Raw genomic sequence first — 21,418 nt, forward strand, 5'->3', positions numbered from 1 at the left:
CCCTGCCTCCAAGCCACTGTGCACGTTTTGAACAGTTCTTTGCCTGAATGACAGTGTATCCAGACACAACCATCGATCTAATGCAACAGCAAAAGTGATTCATCCAAACAGGCAACACATCTCAGATGATCAATGTTCCAATCTAGATGATTTCATTTCCACTGCAATCATTGCTTGTGTTTGATTAGGCAACATTGTTACATGTAGAGGTTTCTGGTGTGGGACCCCATATTCAACAATGTCCACAGAATGATGTGCTCTGGAACATTTGTGCCTGCATCAGCATTATACTCTGTCATCAACATTGCATATACTGCTTCACAGAGCAGTGAAGCCTCCGATCTCTGCATTCTGTGATGAGGCATGGATGTCCAACACCTTGCCACCTACTCATGGTTCACCATCCTTTAAACACTTTTCATAGGTACTCACAACAGTAGCATGTGGAAAGCATACCACTTTTGCAATTTCCGAGATGCTCATTCCCAAGCATCATGAGCATCTGTCCTTTGTCAAAGCTACTTATATCAGTGTATTGCCCCATTTGCCACCAATATCATCATTATAACGATTTCCCATTCATTTGTGCTCCACTTCTGTCATTTCTAACTGCATCACCAGGTGTCATTCAGTCTCATGGTGAGCGGCAGTCATAAAGTTTGATATGTAACTTTATAAAGACAATGCACAATTAACATTCATAAGAAGTAAATCTAATTCCATTGAAAATATGTTCACAGAAGAATATAGAGACCATTGTTTCATACACTTATGGAGGAAATGCAGCATCTGGAACTGATGTGAATATGACGGTTGTTTATTATGTATCAGTGCTGTTTATATAACATCCGTAGATCATAACGAGGCTATTATCAGAATAGATAGCTGTTGCTATTATCTTAGCTTTTAGGGATGCATACATCATAATTTCTAACCATTAAAATGAGCAAACTGCAGGAATATGAAAGAAGTAAAACAAAATAAATTTCATGCTAAGCCCCACCAGAGCATTGCATATAAAAACAAATATGTATTTTTTTCATAAAGTGATGTATCAGGAAGGCTGATATAATTCTTCTTTAGGGTCATCTCATGAAATGTAGTAGTGCTGACATATTTTACTCTGTTAAATTCGGTCTGAGCAAGCTCAGATAATTTATAGCAGTTTAACATAAGTAAACTGTAAGGGACAGTCAAATGAAAATGAGCCCCATGGCAGCAAAAAACTGTCCAGGTTCAAGTAGGACTCTTGCAATGAGGGTTCCACATAAACTTAATTATGTATATTGATATTTCATCTTGGGAATCAAGAATCTCGACGGTTTTTGCCTAACACTGATACCGGTATAGGAAACATATTGGTACCAGGAATTTCTAGTATTTTGAGAATGTTTTAATTTTAAGTTTGAAATCAGATAAAACGCATAACAGAAATATTTGTTTGTGTTACATAATTACAAATTTACAATTTTCTGATTTTTTTCCTGTGAAACATTGCTTTTTGCAAAATTGTATGGTTCTAGTTTAACCGGAAGTACTCTGTAGGTTTTGATGAGTGAGTCTGCAAGTATAAAAAAGTGTGACACAAATGACAGCATCTTTTGATTGCACTGGCTTAGAAGCTTGCTTTTATTACACTGCCAAGGAACCAGAGGCCTTAGAATTTGACATAAAATTCAATATAATACATTTATCTGTTCCTGAGAAAAATGCTCTTAACGGTCACACTGACAGGCAGATAGACAACAGAGTGATCCTGTAAGGGTTCCATTTTTATTGATTGAGGTATGGAACCATAAAAAGTAAGTGAACTGTTTATTAATTCAAAAGTAGTCACATCTGTTAATAAGTTTATCCCACTGCGAGACAAGCCAGTCAGTGGCTTCATGGAAAGATGTTTGTGGTTGCTTATGGAACCATGATTGTACTCAGGTGTGCTAAAGTAAATCAATAATCAAGAATATCTTTCTTCAGGGCTCCAGAAATATGGAAATCATATGATGATTACTTTTGAAATGATAAACTGTGTACTTACCTCTTTCCACCTGTCTCATTTTCATTTCTTATAAAATCATAACTTACAATAACTGCTTAACACTTTTGGTGAATGACTGGAGTCATTCCACATCTCTTTAAAGTTCACACACACACACACACACACACACACACACACACACACACAAGCAATCTAAAATCAAGCTATTTATCAGTTCTAAGATTTTTTTTAAAACTGATTAAGTAAATGACAGTAGCAGAAATTTGTCTGACATGTCACTCGAATAAAAAACAATTAGTTATCCACTCTTTAAGACTCTAAACCTTCCAGTCCAACAGACTAATTTGATGCCCAGACATTGCATAATTTTGTTAAAAGTTTCATCAGGCCTTGGTTGATTATCAGAGTAAAATGTATTTGTTTAAAATGTGGCCTATGGTGATTCAATGATAACTGGGTATATGGGAATGTTAGCCAAGTTGGTTTCATATTTTTACCCTGAGAAGAAAAACACTAAAATGTACATATTTCAAAGTGACCCATAATATCTGCAACAGACAATTAAATTTATTCAATAGTTTGGACAGCACTATGTAGCCAAACACAGCACAAATAGTGACTTTAACTCCCATGCAACTTCACATAATTTGGTGAAACTCAGAGCAAAAACATAACTGTTTACCCAGTAACAAATGCTCAAAAAATATAGTGTAATAAGTATGCATACTCGTCAGTGGAAATCAGTTAGAATAATTAATGACTCCAGAACAAATGTTTTTAAGAATAGTTTACAAGAGATGACATGGAATGACATTTATAACAAGCCAAATGCTAACATAAAATTTAATTTATTCCTTGATAAATTTATATCATTATGTGACAATAGCTTTCCACGAAAGCTAATCAGAGAGAACATTAAATAGCCAGGTAAAAAACCATGGATCACTAGGGGGATTAAAGTATCTTGTGAGAGGAAAAGGGAAGTGTGTCTGTTGACAAGAAGAAATAGGGATCCTGCAGTAGTTGCGCACTGCAAAAATTACTCAAAATTGCTAAGAAAAATTATTAGAAATCCAGGAACATGCACATTATGTTAGAAAATAATAATTCTAACAACAGACTTAAGGCTGTGTGGAATGTAGTGAAACAAGAGACAGAACGACCAGACACAGAATGGGATAATATCACTATTGAACTAAGTGGAAGAACTATAAATGATGAGTCAAAGCTAATAAATATATTTAATAATAATTTTTAAATATGGTAGAAAGTATAGGGACAAACAATTCAAGAGAAAAATCACATATGTTGAAAAAGCAGTTTTCATCAAATTCATTGAAATATATGCATAACCAGCTTCTCCTGAAATTAAGAAAATTGTACATTCTCTCAAAAATATAAGCTCATCTGGTTTTGATAGTGTTTTTAATAGAGTTCTAAAGATTTGTTCCCATGTATTAATCCCTGAATTACCTGAAAACATAATACATCTCTAACACAAGGCATTTTTCCAGAGATATTGAAGTGTACCATTGTCAAACCCCTCCAGGACTTTTAAGAAGGTGGTGTATTCTAGAGTATCTCACCTCAGTAACAATAATATCCTCAGCAAATCACAGTGTGAATTTCATAAGAGTTGTTCTACTGGACATGTTATTTACAGGTTCACTATCAAAATTTTAGTATCATTAAATAATAAAATATCCACAGCAAATCACAGTGTGGATTTCAGAAGAGCTGTTCTACTGAAAATGTCATTTACATGTTCATCATCAAAATTTCAGTAACATTAAATAATAAAATAGCACCAGTTGTCATTTTCTGCAAATATCTAAGTCATTTGACTCTGTAAATGACAGTATTCTCCTACATAAATTGCAGTTTTATGGTATTGATGGTATAGCCAACCAGTAAATAATGTCATATCTAATCAAAAGAATGCAGAATGTTGTACTTAGTAATTCAGCCAGTATAGTCCGGGGACATTATTCTGACTTGGGAGAAATTTCATACAGTGTTTCCCAAGGCTCAATCTTAGGTCCACTATTGTTCCTCATATATGTAAATGATCTTCTGTCTGATATACAACTGGAATTAGTTCTTTTTGCAGATGAAACTAGTACTGTAATCAATGTGTGCATACAAAAACAGAAGAAATAGTAAACAGTGTTCATAAAAGTATAATTGACAGGCTTTCTGTGAATGGTCTCGCCGTCACTTTAAAAAGACACAACACATTCATTTCTGCATATCTAGGAGTACCAAACTAGTGATAAATACAACATGTGATAAGGAAATAATAAATAGGATGAAAACTCTGAAATTCCCATGTGTTCCCACTGATGAGAATTTGAACTGCACACACATTTGAGAACTACTAACAGAACTTTTTTTTATTTTGGACTTAGAATAATTGCAAATCTTGGGGAGAGACAAATCAATAAGTTGACATATTTTGCATTTCAGTAATGAACAATGTTCTGGGGTAACTCATCTTTAATAAAGTAAGTCTTCATAGATCAAAAACGTGCTGTAAGAGTAATGTATGGTTCACATCTACGATCATCTTGTAAACATCTGATTAAGGACTTGGGCATTTTTCCCATAGCGTGCAGTGTGTCACCCGCACCACAAAGTAAAGTGAAAATCTTGCCATATTTAACACAGTAACCAGCTTTATGGTTCATATGTTGGAACATAGTATTGCTGCATAAGTAATTTTAAATGCAGTTTATATTGACAATTAACATCTTGGGTTCTTATACATTGGTTTTAGCATAAGACATTATCACAAACACTTGAGTGTGAAACAGGTACCAGAATCTCAAAAACACCTTATTAAAGAGAGTCTACAAATCACAGGATCAACGCTTTCAACAGGTGTTAAACAATGAGCATATTAATGATAGTGTACCACCTGATTATTGACATCACAAATGCATTACTTTTGAAGGGTCAGAGAAGATAAGACACAATATTATGTTCTACCTGGCTTAATCAGTTGTCATTGTATGTTAAAATAGCAGTGAGGACATGCAGCAGAAATGATGTTAAATTGTAGATACAAATTACAAGTGTACCACTTCCTTCAGCATGAAAAAGTGTGGACAGTGATGCAATCTCAAGATGACATCACAATGGCAGCAGCCTCCACTGTCAAATGAGAATACCAACTGACGGCCTATGAGTAACTCTGAACTGTACAACACTCAATAATAGATTATGCAAAAGGAAAACAAGTCATGAACCCATGCCATACAAGAAGATGCTGCTTCACAGCAGTTCCATCGCTCAGGGCCTGCAGTGGTGAAAAACGATACATAATGCAGCACTCACTGGTTGCTGGTACCAGACACAGGCTATGAAGTGTGTCACACCTTGCATTTACTTATATACAAATGGCACAGCTGACCACGAGAAAACATTCAAGTTCCTACTAGTCAATGCCTATGACACCACTGGCAGCATCAATGATAACAGAAAAATCACCACCCTGCCAGCTGTCAAAACAAAGCAACAGGCGAGTGGTGATTCCTTTACGAGCAACTACTGTCAAACAACAGGGAATATAAGCACTGTGGTTATTCACAGTCAGGCTACTTACACTAAAGTATCCCAACAACTGTATGTAAATGACAAACAATTGCCTCATACATACCTGGGAACTGCAGATCTGATGTGAGCATCTTTCCACCAATGCAGGAGCAACAGATAAAGACTCTGGCATACAGATTGCTTACTGCACAAGCATTTCTCCTACTACTACTCAAAATGGATGTAAAGCTACAGTAGACTTAAGTTTCTGTCAACCATTATAATGGACTTTCATGTTATCCAATATATCTGAGCCTATGTTGGGTGCTTATTTACTACATCATTACAGACTGAAGACCAAATTATGTGTAGCACGGCTTAGGATAGTGACTGAAATATTACTGGCAATTAGGCAGGGCTTCCAGATGTGTAAATCCACAGCAGACATCAAGTATGAGCATAGAAATCACAAATTTTGTCACCTCATTCATACTATTACATACAATCCAAAAGAAGCTGTACACACTCAATATGATAGCTCAACCTCCAGAATATACTCTACAAATTTTTCACAGTTAAAGAATAATTGTCCATTTGCAATCTGAAATAAAAACCATAAATGTAGAGAAAGGAAACCAGGAAAAGAAAAGTACTCCTCCTCATAAAGCAATTGATGGCCCCAAAGTGCAATCTCCAAGCAATTTGGAGATTTTATCACAGCATAGCAGCACTAAGCATAACAAATGGCACCACATTGAGACTATGCCACCTGTTGCCCAGAAACCACCCGCAGCATCACTTGATGGGGTAAAGACACATTCCTGTTACCTGCCGTTGACCTACCTATGCAGCACTACTGCACTTTGTCACCAAATCCAATGAGTGTGGTCAACAAGCTGCACATAACAGTAATGTGTATTGCACCGTCACCTCACCAGGACAGATTTTGAGCTCCACAACAGGCAGTGCCAGATCATACAAGGCCCAGATTTTGAGCTCACTACGAGTTCCTCTACATTGCACGGAGCTCCGCTGTAGCACGGGTGTACACTCCTTGGTGAACATTATGTATCTCTGTTCATGCCAAGCAGCTAAGTCAGTCTCTCTCTGGTACTAGAAACAATCTCTTCTTGTACTGTGTGTGAGTTAATGTTGTGTTTATGTTTACAAGCTGTAAATAAATCTGGTTCTGGCTCAGCATTTCTTTATGCTTGTTGTTTTTTGTGGGTAGTGTACCTCATTGGGGTCACCAATTTGTCAGAACATTAGCCACAATAAATAACATGCATATAGAACTGCTAAATAATGACTACATTTATTTATTGCTTGTAAATATACTCACAACATTAACTCTTACACTGCACAAGAACTGAATGTGTCTGATACCGCTTGTGTCTGTATATGTGCGGATGGATATGTGTGTGTGTGTGTGTGTGTGTGTGTGTGTGTGTGTGTGTGTGTGTGCGAGTGTATACCTGTCCCTTTTTCCCCCTAAGGTAAGTCTTTCCGCTCCCAGTATTGGAATGACTCCTTACCATCTCCCTTAAAACCCGCATCCTTTCGTCTTTCCCTCTCCTTCCCTCTTTCCTGATGAAGCAACCGTGGGTTGCGAACGCTTGAATTTTGTGTGTGTGTTTGTTCCTCTATCAACATACCAACGCTTTCATTTGGTATGTTACATCATCTTTGTTTTTAGATATATGATACCATGGAAAGATTGACTTGGCAGCTCATGATGAATAGAGACATGGTGTGTCCATGAAGGCATCTGCACTATACTCAAGCACTTCTGCTCCCTTGAGTGTATACCGAGTTTTTGAAATCTTGTTATCCTGAATTTTTGAAATCATGTTTTGGATTATTTCCCACTACAAAGTTTATAAGAAGAACTTAATGTCATAGTGCAATAGCCGCTGACAGTTTCTTTATAGGCCACATTACCATTTGTAGTTTGGATGTAAAAATCGTAGAAAATGGTTTAGCTGATTATGAGTACAAGGCAGTAAAAATGAGACATGTTGTTCAATTAAGTCTTGACCATGAAAGAATACTCCATAGTAAATTCCTAACCAAAAATTTGGTCACAATGGTAGAGGGAATTTATAAAGAAAAAAGTCTGGAGAGAAATTTGCCAAGCAGACAGCGCAGATAAACAATTTTAGTCTTTCTTGAATAACAATGAAATAAAATAAATTGCTACACTCCAGATAGAGGTGGCACTGAGCAGTGGACTGGCATATTAAGTGTTTGTAAAAGTAGACTAAAGATACAGAAAAACATCCAAGCACAAGTCCCACATAAACAGTCACTGTCATCTCTGGGTGCCAATGCCCAACTGTGATGAACAGCGATCCCAAGTGTTGTGGATCATGGGGCGGTACATAGAGTGGGGAGGGGAGTCATAGCGGTGTAGAGATGGGGGAAAATGCTGTAGTCTACCTGTACAAGTGTACAAGGACTTGGGGGTGGGGATAAGATAGGGAGCTGTTGAGTGTAGCACAAGGTGGCTGTCCCTGGGGATGGGGGGAGGGGAGAGAAGATGACAGGAATATGCAGCTGAACTGGGATGTCTCGGGTATATGTGAGACTGGACTGGGAGCAAGGAAGGAGATGCCATGGGTGTAGACAGGGCCTAGTGAAGGTTGAGGACAAAGGAGTTATGAGAATGAAGAATATGTTGTACAGAGACTTTCCACCTGCTTAATTAAATAATCATGTTTATTGAAAGAATTTGGATCACACAGCCTGTAAAATAGTTGTTGAAGTTGTGCACACTGTTTTTGGAAGTAAGCACAGTAACTGTTGGGCTTCATCCTCATAACTCTGTGATTCAGCTGTCTCTTGGCCACAATTTGGCAGTGGCCATTCACGCAGACAGATAGGTTTTTAGTGGTCATGTTCAGATAAAGTCCTGCACAGTATTTGTAAGTAAGTTAGTAAACCACAAGGCTGCTTTTACAGGTGGCCCTGCCTTTGAGAGTGTAGAACATGCTACTGCCTCTCATAAAAAAAGCAAAGTAAATGTGTTGTGTACAAAAATATATCTCTGAAAGAATAAAGTAAACACTTCTGAAGTGTTGTTAAATGAGAGGTAAATAAAAGCAGAGAGGAAAAAATTCAGAGACTTGAGTGCAGCTGTGGAAAAAATAAAACAGTGAAGTCACAGTAACCAAACTGAACGGGTGCTTCCTGACATTGGAAGGATTCATTGTGTCTGTTAGTATGCTATTTGCATGGTCACCAGATATCAATACCAAATGCAAAGGGGTCCAAAAAATGTAGACACTCTTTGATAGTTAATAGCTTTGGAACAAAATGAGGTATTGTTGCAATTTTGCATGGTAGTGTAGTCCATTGTTTTCTCAACAGATCATGATGTGCATTTTCCAGCATATGACAGTCTACATCTACATTTACATTTATACTCCGCAAGCCACCCAACGGTGTGTGGCGGAGGGCACTTTACGTGCCACTGTCATTACCTCCCTTTTCTGTTACAGTCGCGTATGGTTCGCGGGAAGAACGACTGTCTGAAAGCATCCGTGCGCGCTCGAATCTCTCTAATTTTACATTCGTGATCTCCTTGGGAGGTATAAGTAGGGGGAAGCAATATATTCGATACCTCATCCAGAAACGCACCCTCTTGAAACCTGGCGAGCAAGCTACACCACGATGCAGAGCGCCTCTCTTGCAGAGTCTGCCACTTGAGTTTGCAGGTATACACTCGCACACACACGCATATCTATCCGCACATATAAGACACAAGCAGACATTTGTAAAGGCCTTTACACATGTCTGCTTGTGTCTTATATTTGCGGATGGATATGTGTGTGTGTGTGTGTGTGTGTGTGTGTGTGTGTGTGTGTGTGTGTGCGAGTGTATACCTGTCCTTTTTTCCCCCTAAGGTAAGTCTTTCTGCTCCCGGGATTGGAATGACTCCTTACCCTCTCCCTTAAAACCCACATCCTTTCGTCTTTCCCTCTCCTTCCCTCTTTCCTGATGAGGTAACAGTTTGTTGCGAAAGCTTGAATTTTGTGTGTATGTTTGTGTGTCTATCGACCTGCCAGCGCTTTCGTTTGGTAAGTCACATCATCTTTGTTTTTATATATTTATATATATATATAAAAAACAAAGATGAGGTGACTTACCGAACAAAAGCACTGGCAGGTCGATAGACACACAAACAAACACAAACATACACACAAAATTCAAGCTTTCGCAACAAACTGTTGCCTCATCAGGAAAGAGGGAAGGAGAGGGGAAGACGAAAGGAAGTGGGTTTTAAAGGAGAGGGTAAGGAGTCATTCCAATCCCGGGAGCGGAAAGACTTACCTTAGGGGGAAAAAAGGACAGGTATACACTCGCACACACACACATATCCATCCACACATACAGACACAAGCAGACATATTTTGGTCTTATCTAATTTTTATCTCATTTTGGTCATATCTCATGTGGACAAATCAGTAATTTCAAATTACTAACTAACCCCAAAAAAATTCTGCTCTCCTAATAATTTTGGGGTAAAGGTATCTGAGATCAGATGTGAAACTGTTCCCACACTAACTGAATATTTTGTCATTTGAGGATGGAATACGACATTTCTACAAAGAACTTTCTTGGATCACAGACAAAAAAGTGCAGGTAACAGGATAACTCATCCTTTTCATAGCAAATCTAGCAATAATGGTAAAATATAAATTATTGTATATTGTTTGTAATGAAGAAACCACAAGTTTGTTTGTTTAGTGTAAAGCTGAAATTGGTTATATGTTTTCAAAGGAAAATAAGTTGAGCAAACTTTTAAATAACTACTCACAACAAATAAGAAGAGCCCACTCCACATCTCTGATCATTTCTGTCACTGTTGTCTGTCTATTTACACATTGCCTAATATCTGATTTCATTAGAGTTGAATAGTTCTTCCAATTGCCACTAAAATGCACTAACACCAGTTTCACTTGTTTCCTCTCTAGTGGTAATGCCTCAAAAACTGACCAAAAAATTGAAAAGGGCAGTTTCTTTGTCAATAATATCAATTTAACAACATTTTCTCTGATTTATCTTCATGGTGCCAAATGCTTCCTCATAGAAATATTTTGGAACTTTCCTAGAGAATGCTGTACCAAGAAATATCCAGAGGTGAGCCTCTACTGGGAGTGAATCCATACATGGGGTCCACAACAAGCAACTTCCCAACATTAGAAGTAGAACGTACAGTGCTTGGTGAGAAAGGTATACTAAACAGATTCCATCTGAGTTTATTTTCATTTCTTCATAGAAGTGGGAAAACACAAGATCAGATTTAGGTGCATGCTACAAATAACTGTTAGAAAGAGATGTTATTATAAATAGGTTGGAATTTAGTTAAGGCATCAACTCACCATATGCTTGAGGCATTAAATTATTGGTGTGCACATAATAAAGACTTAGAATGCCCTTGATTTTTGTTGTCCTGTTGTCTTCAGTTGCATGTAGTATTAATCAGATAATTTTGAGGTTATGCCTATCTGTATACCACTAAAAAAAATAATAATGCCATAAGTGTTTCACCTTTATTTCTTGAAAGGCATCATCAGTGGCAAGGTTTAGAGACCATTTTGCTATATCCACTCCAGTACTGCTGAAGTTTGAGAGAACAGTTATGTTTGTATTCTCAGAGCTGTGCTAGTGAAATTTCAAAAGGCTGGAAGCAGATGAACATCTTTAAAACCAGCAAAGCAAACATACATGTAGATCAGCATGCACGAACCTTGCCACTCATGATACCTTTTTAAAAAATAAAAACATGATACAGGTAAATGAAACTTCTTTTATACTACACGTGCCTCTACTCATTATGTTTTGACCTCCACATAAACGCTTAATGCAGGTAATACACTTCAACATTTAAATCACTGCAACACATGCACCCCTGGTAACACACAAAATATGGAGAGCCAGTATTCAATCTCTTGCCACATATCCTGCAACATGTCTGGTGTGATGCCAAACATGTCTCTGATGCATTGTTGCAATGTCACAGTATCAGGAACTGCTGTTTTCTACACAATATCTTTCACATATCTTCAGAGGAAGAAATATAAGGGAATAATGCAAGGTGCTCTCATGGGCCATCGAAGTTGGTTGTCTTTGCCAATCCACCTGTTGGGAAAGGTTTCATTAAGAAAATCACCAACTTCCAGACTTCAATGAGGGGGAGTGCCATCTTGATGAAAGATGATAGTCTCTCACATGCTGTAGCTGGGGAGTGGCATAATTCACCAACATGTCTAGGTAAACATATTCACTTACATTGTTTTGAAGGAAGAAAAATGGACCGGTCACTCAATCACCACTCGATAACCCACACCACACCTTTGGACTGTCCTGAATGTGTTCTCGTATGATATAAGAATTTTCTGATTCCCACATCCATACATGGCATTTAACTGAGCTACAAATATGGAATGTAGCCTCATCAGGAAAACACACATGCTTCAAGAAATCATTGTCCTCTCTTTTACATTCATTTTATGATTAATTTGACATCAGATGCTTTCTTCCAATAAAGGGGCACAAACTTTTGGTGCACAGTAACCAGTGATCAGTGATTTGGTTTCTGTTAGCCACACATTGCCTTGAGCATTCTCCTGGGAGAAAGTCCTTGTGCCGAAGTGTTGAATGAGACAGAGCTGTACAGAAACTTTATGAGTTCTGTAGAACTGTAACCAAAAAATAAATAAAATCATATAAAAATTTTAGCATAATAATATAATTAATGTTTGATTTTGTAATCAGGCCACACATTTATGGACACCCTGTATGTGTGTTTTTTTTTTTCAGTTGCACATAGATGGACATAACCTAAAAGTCATCAATGTTCTTGATCTTTTGTATGTATCATTCTTCAGATCCAATGGAATATGCATGCACACACATATACACACACACACACACACACACAGACACACACACACACACACACATATATATATATATATATATATATATATATTTATTTATTTATTTATTTTTCCCGCGTGGAATGTTTCCCTCTATTATATATATATATAATAGAGCGAAATGGTTATAATAGATGGAAACATTCCAAGTAGGAAAAATATATCTAAAAACAAAGATGATGTGACTTACCAAATGAAAATGCTGACAGGTCGACAGACACACAAACAAACACAAACATACACACAAAATTCAAGCTTTCGCAACAAACTGTTGCCTCATCAGGAAATCAGGAAAGAAGGAAGGAGAGGGAAAGATGAAAGGATGTGGGTTTTAAGGGAGAGCGTAAGGAGTCATTCCAATCCCGGGAGCGGAAAGACTTACCTTAGGGGGAAAGAAGGACGGGTATACACTCGCACACACACATATCCATCCACACATATACAGACACGAGCAGACATATTTAAAGACAAAGAGTTTACTCTTTACTGTCCTGCTGCTTCTTTGACAATCTCACAGTGCAGATGTGGGATGAATTGGGGAGACACAGTGCAGAATGTCCACGTGCACCAATGACCATCCAGCAGCTGTTAACCATGCTGGTGGAGGAATGAAATACCCTTCCACAAGAACTTCTTGCCATGCCTGAAACCAGCATGAAAGCACATTGCAAAGCATTCATTGCCATCAATGGTGCCCACATATGCTACGAAAAACTATGCCCCACCTGTCATAATTCCAGGGGTGACTTCAGTGTAATTATTGTCTTTGAATGAAAATGTCATTTATGTTTATCTCATTGTGTGATTCTTTCAGCTACCTTCTGTATTATACTGTAGCAGTTCTTTCTACATATGGCTCAAATTTCATCCAGTTATTTTATTTGGCAGTGACACATCATGCAAAGACTTCTTTCATACTGAAGTTTTGCACAACAGTGTTATTTTCTGATAGTGTCAGTACTATGACATCTGATTAAAATAGAAAATGTAACCATTGTTGCTAATTACCACATGTGACAGAACCCAACTAATTGTAAGGTTAAAAAAAAAAAAATCTCACCATTTGAAGCAATGTATTGTGAGACCACCTTAGTGATCTGATGTCGTGTATCATGCACAGCTCATCAAGATTAGCACATAAAAATCTACTGTTCTAATCATTAAAGGCTTGTTTAAAGAGTTTGGTGAATGGTATAAAATAAATAAATCAGAAGGCAAAATGTAATACCTTTACTTCCCTTCAAATTAATCTCTATCAGCTATAGTGCTTCTTGATGTCAGTGAAGGCCTCTACAAGAAGTTGTTGAAGCACTTTTATCAAATATCTTTTGATGTCTGTTGAAATGTGGTGCAGAGAGCTATGCATTGAACCATAATTATTACCTAACAAACTCTATATCAAAATGGTGGCTTCCAGATTGTAACCCCAAGAATAATGGTTTACAGAAATGGTGAAGCTTAATGATGTATGTCAATAAAATATTTATCAGTCACCATGTATGTTGCCATTTCCTCATCAGTCCATTTGTGCATCACCAATTGGAAACATATATTCCACTTTTTATAAAATCTAATGAATGGTGGTATTAATACTGTCCTTCCCAACCCCAGTTTCTCAGATTTCTGTATCACTGATAAAACTTTGTGTCAGCATCTGTTAAATGTGTTCATTGTTGATATTCTTTGGGATCACCAGCCCAGATCTAAAACATCCTCAAAAATTTGCCTTCATTTGTATCCCCATGTGATGCTTCAGTGACATTAGATGCTTCTGTGGTGAAAACCCTGACACTTTCCAATTCAGCATGTTCAGCACTTCACAATCAGAGATAGTTTTATGGTGTTTTCCATTATCTAGGAGGCAAGCATAAGTAGGCAGTTACCTCCAGTCTTAGCCTTACTGAGTTACCATGGTCATATTATCATAGATTAGTTGTTAGTTGGCCTGGAAATGGATTAGTCAGTATGTTTGGATTATTATTTGCTTTATTATTGTTTGACTTTAAGTGAGTAGTTGATTTAGTTGTCCATGGGTGATTTTACAATGAGAATGAGTAAATCAACTGTACAAAACTGAAACACAGTACATAAAATTCTACACCTGAACTTAATATGTATAAGTACGTAAATAAATGCCATAAATACAGATATATCAATATAGTGATTAACAAGTAATTGAGAATATGATTATTTATGTATTTCTTAGCCACAGAAAGATATATTGGTATACTCTGAGAACTGGAATCATTTGTTTACTCTTTTTATCATATGGAAGATTGTTATAAAATGGGTCCTAATGAAATAGACTGAACCACTTGCTTTGTATATGGTAGTTTATACTATTTCTATAACGATGCACTCCTTTGTTTGATAAGGCAGTGCAATGTGTTTTCAAATACAGAATTTTTCATGTATCTACCATGATAGGACAATTAATATGCGTAGTTCCTTGAAGTTTTCTGTACAGAATTGTATTGACATTTATTTAAATACGTCTAATGATTTTCTTCTGCAGCCTAACCATCATTTTCACATTAGCAACACTACCCAAGATCACTATACAGGACATCATGTGTGAATATGAGTCCACAGCATATTATAATAATTTTCCTCTGTTTACTATCTTTCTTATTAAGAATGTCTTTGTACTTCTTTCTTGGCCTCTAGATCTGTACATATACAGCAATCTACATGAAACTTCTAATCCCTAGTATTTAATTTCTTAGTGAAACTAAAGCTAAGGAAAGTAATCCAAACATCTAAGGAAAAACACGATGATAAGAAGACAGCAACATCAGAAACCAAAATAAAAATAATATGGGATATAGTGAAACCAGATACAAGTAGAACTTGAAACAAACATAATTATCCATAGCTAATTAATCAAAACACGTTGTCTGAGAAAGAAGAAGCACTTCTCTCATTCATTAGCACAGAAGATGAATGAAGAGGGAGGTAAAGATTCATCTCAAAACTAGATATTTTAGGATTAAAGTAGAAACAGTAAGTGTTGAAAATAACTGTTGAAATATCTTTCAGAAACTAGAAGAGAATCCATTATATCAAATTCGAAAGACACACACACACACACACACACACACACACACACACACACACACACACATGATTTGTCAGGCAACTGAAACCACACTGCAAGCAGCAGCACCAGTGCATCACGGGAGTGGCGACTGGGTGGGGATAAGGAGGAGACTGCGGCAGGGAGGGGGAGGGATAGTATGGTAGGGGCAGTGCACAGTAAAGTGCTGCAGGTTAGACAGATCGCAGTGGAGAGAGGAGGAGGGTGTAGCGGAAAAGAAGAAAGACTGAGTGTGATGGTGGAATGACAGTTGTGTAGTGCTGGAATGGGAACAGGGAAGGGGCTGGATGGGTGAGGACAGTGAAGGTTGAGGCCAGGATGGATACAGGAAAGTAGGATGTATTGCAGAGAAAGTTCCCACCTGTGCAATTCAGAATTCTGAATTCGAACCTAACAAAGGTTAAGGCCAGGAGGTTTATGGAAAAATGGTATGTATTGCAGGGAAAGTTCCCATCTGCACAATTCAGAATTCTGAATTCGTTAGTACTCTCATCACCCATCCAGCCCCTTCCCTGTTCCCATTCCATCATTACTCAGCCATCATTCCACCATCACACCCAGTCTTTCTTCTTTTCTGCTACTTCTCCCCCCCCCCCCTCCTCCCCCTCCCTCCCCACTTCTCCACTGCAGTCTTTCTAATCTGCAGCACTTCATTGTTCGTCACCCCCACCATACTATCCCTCCCCCCTCCCTGCCCCAGCTTCCTTTTTACCCCCACCCAGATGCCACTCCCATCATGCACTGGTGCTGGTGCTCGCAGTGTGGTTTCAGTTGCCTGAAGCTGCAGTTGTGTGTGTGAGTTGCTTTTGCATGCGTGTGTGCATGTGATTAAAAATATCTGCTCACAGAGTGGTGACATGGGAGCAAACACACAAAACCATTTAACTTTCACAACCTTTTGGAACCAATGGCTCCTTCTTCTGGCAGAAGAATTGAAGGGGAAGGAAGAGAGGTGAAGAAAACGTCTGGAGAGGTTTAGAAAGGGGCACAGTTTAGAAAAGTCACCCAGAATCCTCGATCAGGGGAGACTTTCCAGATGGAATGAGAAGGACAGGCTGCTTGTTGGGGACTGCACCAGATGAGATTTGAAATCCTGAGAGCTTAAAGGTGGAAAACAAGGTAATATGCAAGATAGAGATTATTACTAAAACATCATGTATGAATTAATAAGAGTGAAAAGCTAAGTGTATTTTATATAACAGAGATGGGAGGAGGGGTGACAAAAAATAGACAAGTCAGAAAATGAAAGATGTGGAAAACTCAAATGGAATGGAGAAAGGAGTAGTTACTGTGAATAAATGCTGAGACAGAAGGAATTAACATAAATGAAGGCCAGGTGGGTGGTGGGAACTAAGGACATGTTGTAGTGTTAGTTCCCATCTGCGGAGTTCTGAGAAACTGGTGTCTGTGGGAAGAATCCAGATGGCATGTGTGGTGAAACGCACTGAGGTCGTGACTGTCGTGTTGTACAGCATGCTCTGCAGCAGGATATTGTATGTTGCCTTTATACACCCTCTGCCTGTCCCCATTCATCCTGACTGATGGGATCTACCACTTGGCCAGTAGATTTTTTTTTTAAATCCCTACCATTTACATTACTTTATGGGTATAGCAACACTGCAACTAAACATCCATAAAAACACATTTTTATTTATACTACAAGACTTTCACCAGTGGCAAAGCTTCAGTGTGCATACCACACATACGTTGCGCACATCTCCTCCGCTCCCCTCTCCCTGTCCATCTCCTCCTCCTCCTCTCTCTCTATTTACATCTCTTTCTTCCCCCACCTCTCATTTCATCTCCTCCCCATCTTTCTGTCCATATCCTCCTACCCATCACCTCCTCCCTTCTCTCTATTCACTTCTTCCTCCCTCCATGTCTCTATCCATCTCCTCCTCCTTCTCTTCCTTTTCCACCTGATCCTTCCCCTCTTTGTGTTCATTTCCTCCTCCCTCTTCCCTCTGTCCATCTCCTCCTCTCACTCTCTTGCTCCACCCCTCTTCACTACTTCCTCTGTCTATCTCCTCCTCATCACTTTCTCTGTACATCACCACCTCCTTCTCTCTCTCTCTCTGTCTATCTCTTCATCCTCCCTCTCTTACCATCTCCTCCTGTCTCTTCTCTCTCTACCCATCCCATCTTCCCCTTTTCTATCGATCTCATTTCATTTGCCCATCTCCTACTCCCAATACCTGCCCTCTCCTTCTCTCCACTTTTGCAGTTCATCTAATCTTCTCCCCTTTGTCTGCTCAGCTGTGCTCATCAGTATGTGTAACCCCTGGAATGCATTCCAATACTACCAGCACAACATGCTAGTTGTGAAGGACAGCCTTGGTGTCAGGCATTAACAATGCTTTTCACCATCACTCCTTCCCCTGTGGGAGCTATGTGTTTCCTATCCATAAAGTAATCATTTTTAGACAATAAGCACTATGTGTACCAAATAGGGTTAAAATTGATGTAGTGGTTTAGGAGAGGTGTGGAACATATGTACATACATGCACCCACATACATCCACTGTCGTAAACATACAGTATAACCCTACTTTTATGTTCCTGGAATTAACATTTTCCTGCTGTTTAAGAAATTTTTTTATTGTTCTCGTCAAATTTCCTATGTCCACAATGTTAATTTGCACCCGATTTTGTGTCAACATTTTATAATTTTCCCGTGATTTACACATTATGAAAAAATGTTCATGTAGAAAAAAACACTCTGGCATGATGTTGGCTGTCCAATAGTGTTTACAAATATTATGTGGTTAAGTTTTTTGACACCAGTCCACTCTGCTCAGTAGATTTGAACTGGTAAACATGTAAAAGTTGGAACAATTCATGCCCTATCTGCCGCCACTGCCAACCCCTACTTGGCATGGTGGCTGATGGGAGTAACTAGGTTCATTCGAATAAAGATATCATAACAAATCACAACCATTTCCAAACTGTTTCTGGCGCGCAAATGCAGTTTTGTGGTTGTTGTGATCATTGTGACACCTTTTTTTATCCTGTTTTGGTGTTTGGCCACATGTAGCGCTATATTCACTTTTCTTTGCTCAAATATTATTAGTTTAAACACAGCTTTGTTTACATATTTTTTTTCATGTTGAGCAAAACGTGTTTCAAGAGTTTCTTCTCATTGTCAAGTTCAGTATTTACATATGTATTTTTTGTTATGTTACACAAACAAACAATGTGAGTGATAGTTTGCATGTGTGTGGTTCTCCACATAACTGAGGTGGCACAGTACCTGATAACCCCAAAAAGACGACTACAATGCAAGAGACGCAGAATAACACATTCAAACACCACACAAAATGCTTTTTTACATATTTGCATTTGACAGCAAGAAACAATTCTCAAAAAATGTCATGCTAAGCATAAAAAATACATAACTAGTGCAGTATTTCATTATTTAAGTAATGACTGACAGCTGCAGAATTTCAAAAACATTGATTATGACCTATGAAATTGAATTAAACCTTCCTACTTTCCAGCCAGTTATCACTTCCAGTTACATCAGTGGTTTTTATTGGATAATAAACCTTTATTAAATAATAAACATGTCTCTGACAAGTATTTTGATGCCTGTTATGTACATATATCATAAATAAAGTGCGAAAATGCAAGGGGGCATCCTATACATAACTTTCACTGCTTAAAACGTTATTTGCCACATTTTACACCTCTTTTCGAAGTCCCTTGAAAAGTGTAAAAGCGGGGTTTCTCTGTATTAGCTAAATAACTTGCTTGCATAGACATTTTTTTATTCCAGTCATCTTCTCCCCACTCTGTCCATTTTCTCTTCCCCTTTTTTGGCCTCCCCCTGTCTTATCTGTCTCCTCTTACCCCTCTCTTTCTATATCCACTCCCTCACCTCTCTCTTCCCCCTCTCCATCCTTCCCCACCTCCCCCTGTTCTCTGTCTATTCTATATTGCACAGTTGCATATATCTCTCCCTCCCCCTTATCTCTTTGTCTATCTCCTCCTCCCCCTTTCTCTTCCCATGTCTAGCTCCTCCATCTTTGGTTTCATCTCCTCTGCTGCCCACTCACTGTCCGTCTCCTCCCCCCCCCCCCCCCCCTCTTTCTGTCCATCTCCTACTCCACCCCTCTGACTGTCCATTTCCTTCTCTCCCCTCCATCAGTCCACCCCCTTGTCCTCATATCTGTCCATCTCTTCCACTCCCCTCTCTCTGTTGATCTACTCCTTCCACATCTGTCTCTTTGCTCCCTGCTCTCTCTGTCCATAATCTTCTTCCCTCTATATGCCTATCCAACTTCTCCTCCACCTCTTTCTGTCCATCCCGTCCTCACATCTCTGTCCTACATCTCCTCCCCATTCTCTCTATCCATCTTTTCCTTCCCCCTTTCAGTAACTATTTCTTCCTCCCTTTCAAGCCATCTTCTTCTCCTACCCTCTGTTTCCATCTCTTCCTTCTCAAACACACTGTCCATCTCCTCCTGCTTCACTGTGTGTCTGTCCATCTCCTTCTCCCTCTCTCAGGATATTTACTGCTTTGCAACAACAACAATGTATAAACACTGTTGATAACAATGCCTCTGAACATGACTCACAGCAGCCCCACTGCACCAACCACCTAGGTACAGCTGAACCAGACTTGACACCTGACCAACACTGGGTGTCAGGTTCAACTCTGTCACCAGGGGTGATGACCTTCAGCCAACTACATCAAACATTTGCACAACTGGTAGCCATGCCTTGTGCAATGATATTCCTGTGCAAGGATGATTATGCTAGTTCTTAACACAGTTTGGCAAAGTGGCACACAATTGCTGGCCACTGTGTGATTACCCAAAAGAAAAGTGTATTCTGTGACAGTTCAACCAGATCACAGCAAACATTCAAGTCATCTCTCCTTGCAATACATCAACGAAACATCTTAGCTGCCCCCTCTTCAGCAGAGTGGTGGACTCTGCATTTTTTACCATATATATAGACAATATTTTCTCATTGACATAGGTTTGAACATGAGTACCTCACCCCACCTGAACACTTTTGGGCATTTTCCAGCAATGAGTGTCAGACTTTCCACCCAGTTCTGCACAGCAAATGACTCCTCTATTACCATCTATGGATATGCATCTCGTACCTTAGATCTCAGCTTCAGGGTGTTGTTTTCTTGGAACTTTCTCATTGCAAATGTCATTGAACCAGTGCTCAGCACTGAGATCCTCTATCACTTCCATCTATTGCTGGATTTAGCATGTGGCACACCACAACATCAAGACAACTGTCACTCCATTCCTGGCGTCATCAGTTAGGGTCCCCCACCACCACAGCAGTGTTCTCCTACCTCTCTCTTGTAAGGCACACAGTGTCAAGTCATGAATGATAAAACTCAGTGATATCAACATGACTGCCCTACATCACTGGCCCAACTGCAACAATTCTAACTATGTTACTTCAACACATTGTTAGAGTGGACCGTGACAGCCTCAATGTGGCCCACTCCCCTAGTAGTGTTTTGATGTGATGAGAAGTTGAGCAAAACATGAAGTGAATGTCACCCCCAAGCGATGGCTGGACGTACTCGTACCTCCTCGCCCCACCAGATGTGCTACTCGAAGGCTAGTAGAATGCGGCCCATCAAAAAACCAAAAATTAGGCATGTTCTAAGGATATCCCAAGCCAACAATGAAGGTAGTATCATCTCAAAAATTATGAAAGAAAATGAGGTAGATGACTGGCACTTCAAGCAACTTAAAAGTGCAAGGATTTACCACAGTTGGCTCCAAAGGCCATGAAAAGCATGGAATTGCAACAGTTATTAAAAATGAGATATTGAATAACACTACAGAGTTTCCCATGCCCACTGACTTTGCCA

The 21,418-nt window shown here is 38.8% G+C and overlaps 1 protein-coding gene across 1 annotated transcript in view; it reads left to right on the forward strand.

Annotated features, from left to right (window-relative positions):
* Nucleotides 1-21,418, forward strand: part of LOC124710862 (TBC1 domain family member 19) — a 173,422-nt gene that overhangs the window by 49,498 nt on the left and 102,506 nt on the right. Inside the window, exon 6 of the mRNA XM_047240959.1 lies at nt 10,645-10,765. Coding sequence (XP_047096915.1) covers nt 10,645-10,765 — 121 coding nt within the window. The remainder of the gene's footprint in view (nt 1-10,644; nt 10,766-21,418) is intronic.

Source organism: Schistocerca piceifrons, chromosome 1 (genome assembly GCF_021461385.2).
Source record: "Schistocerca piceifrons isolate TAMUIC-IGC-003096 chromosome 1, iqSchPice1.1, whole genome shotgun sequence".
In the NCBI taxonomy this organism is placed as follows: domain Eukaryota; kingdom Metazoa; phylum Arthropoda; class Insecta; order Orthoptera; family Acrididae; genus Schistocerca; species Schistocerca piceifrons.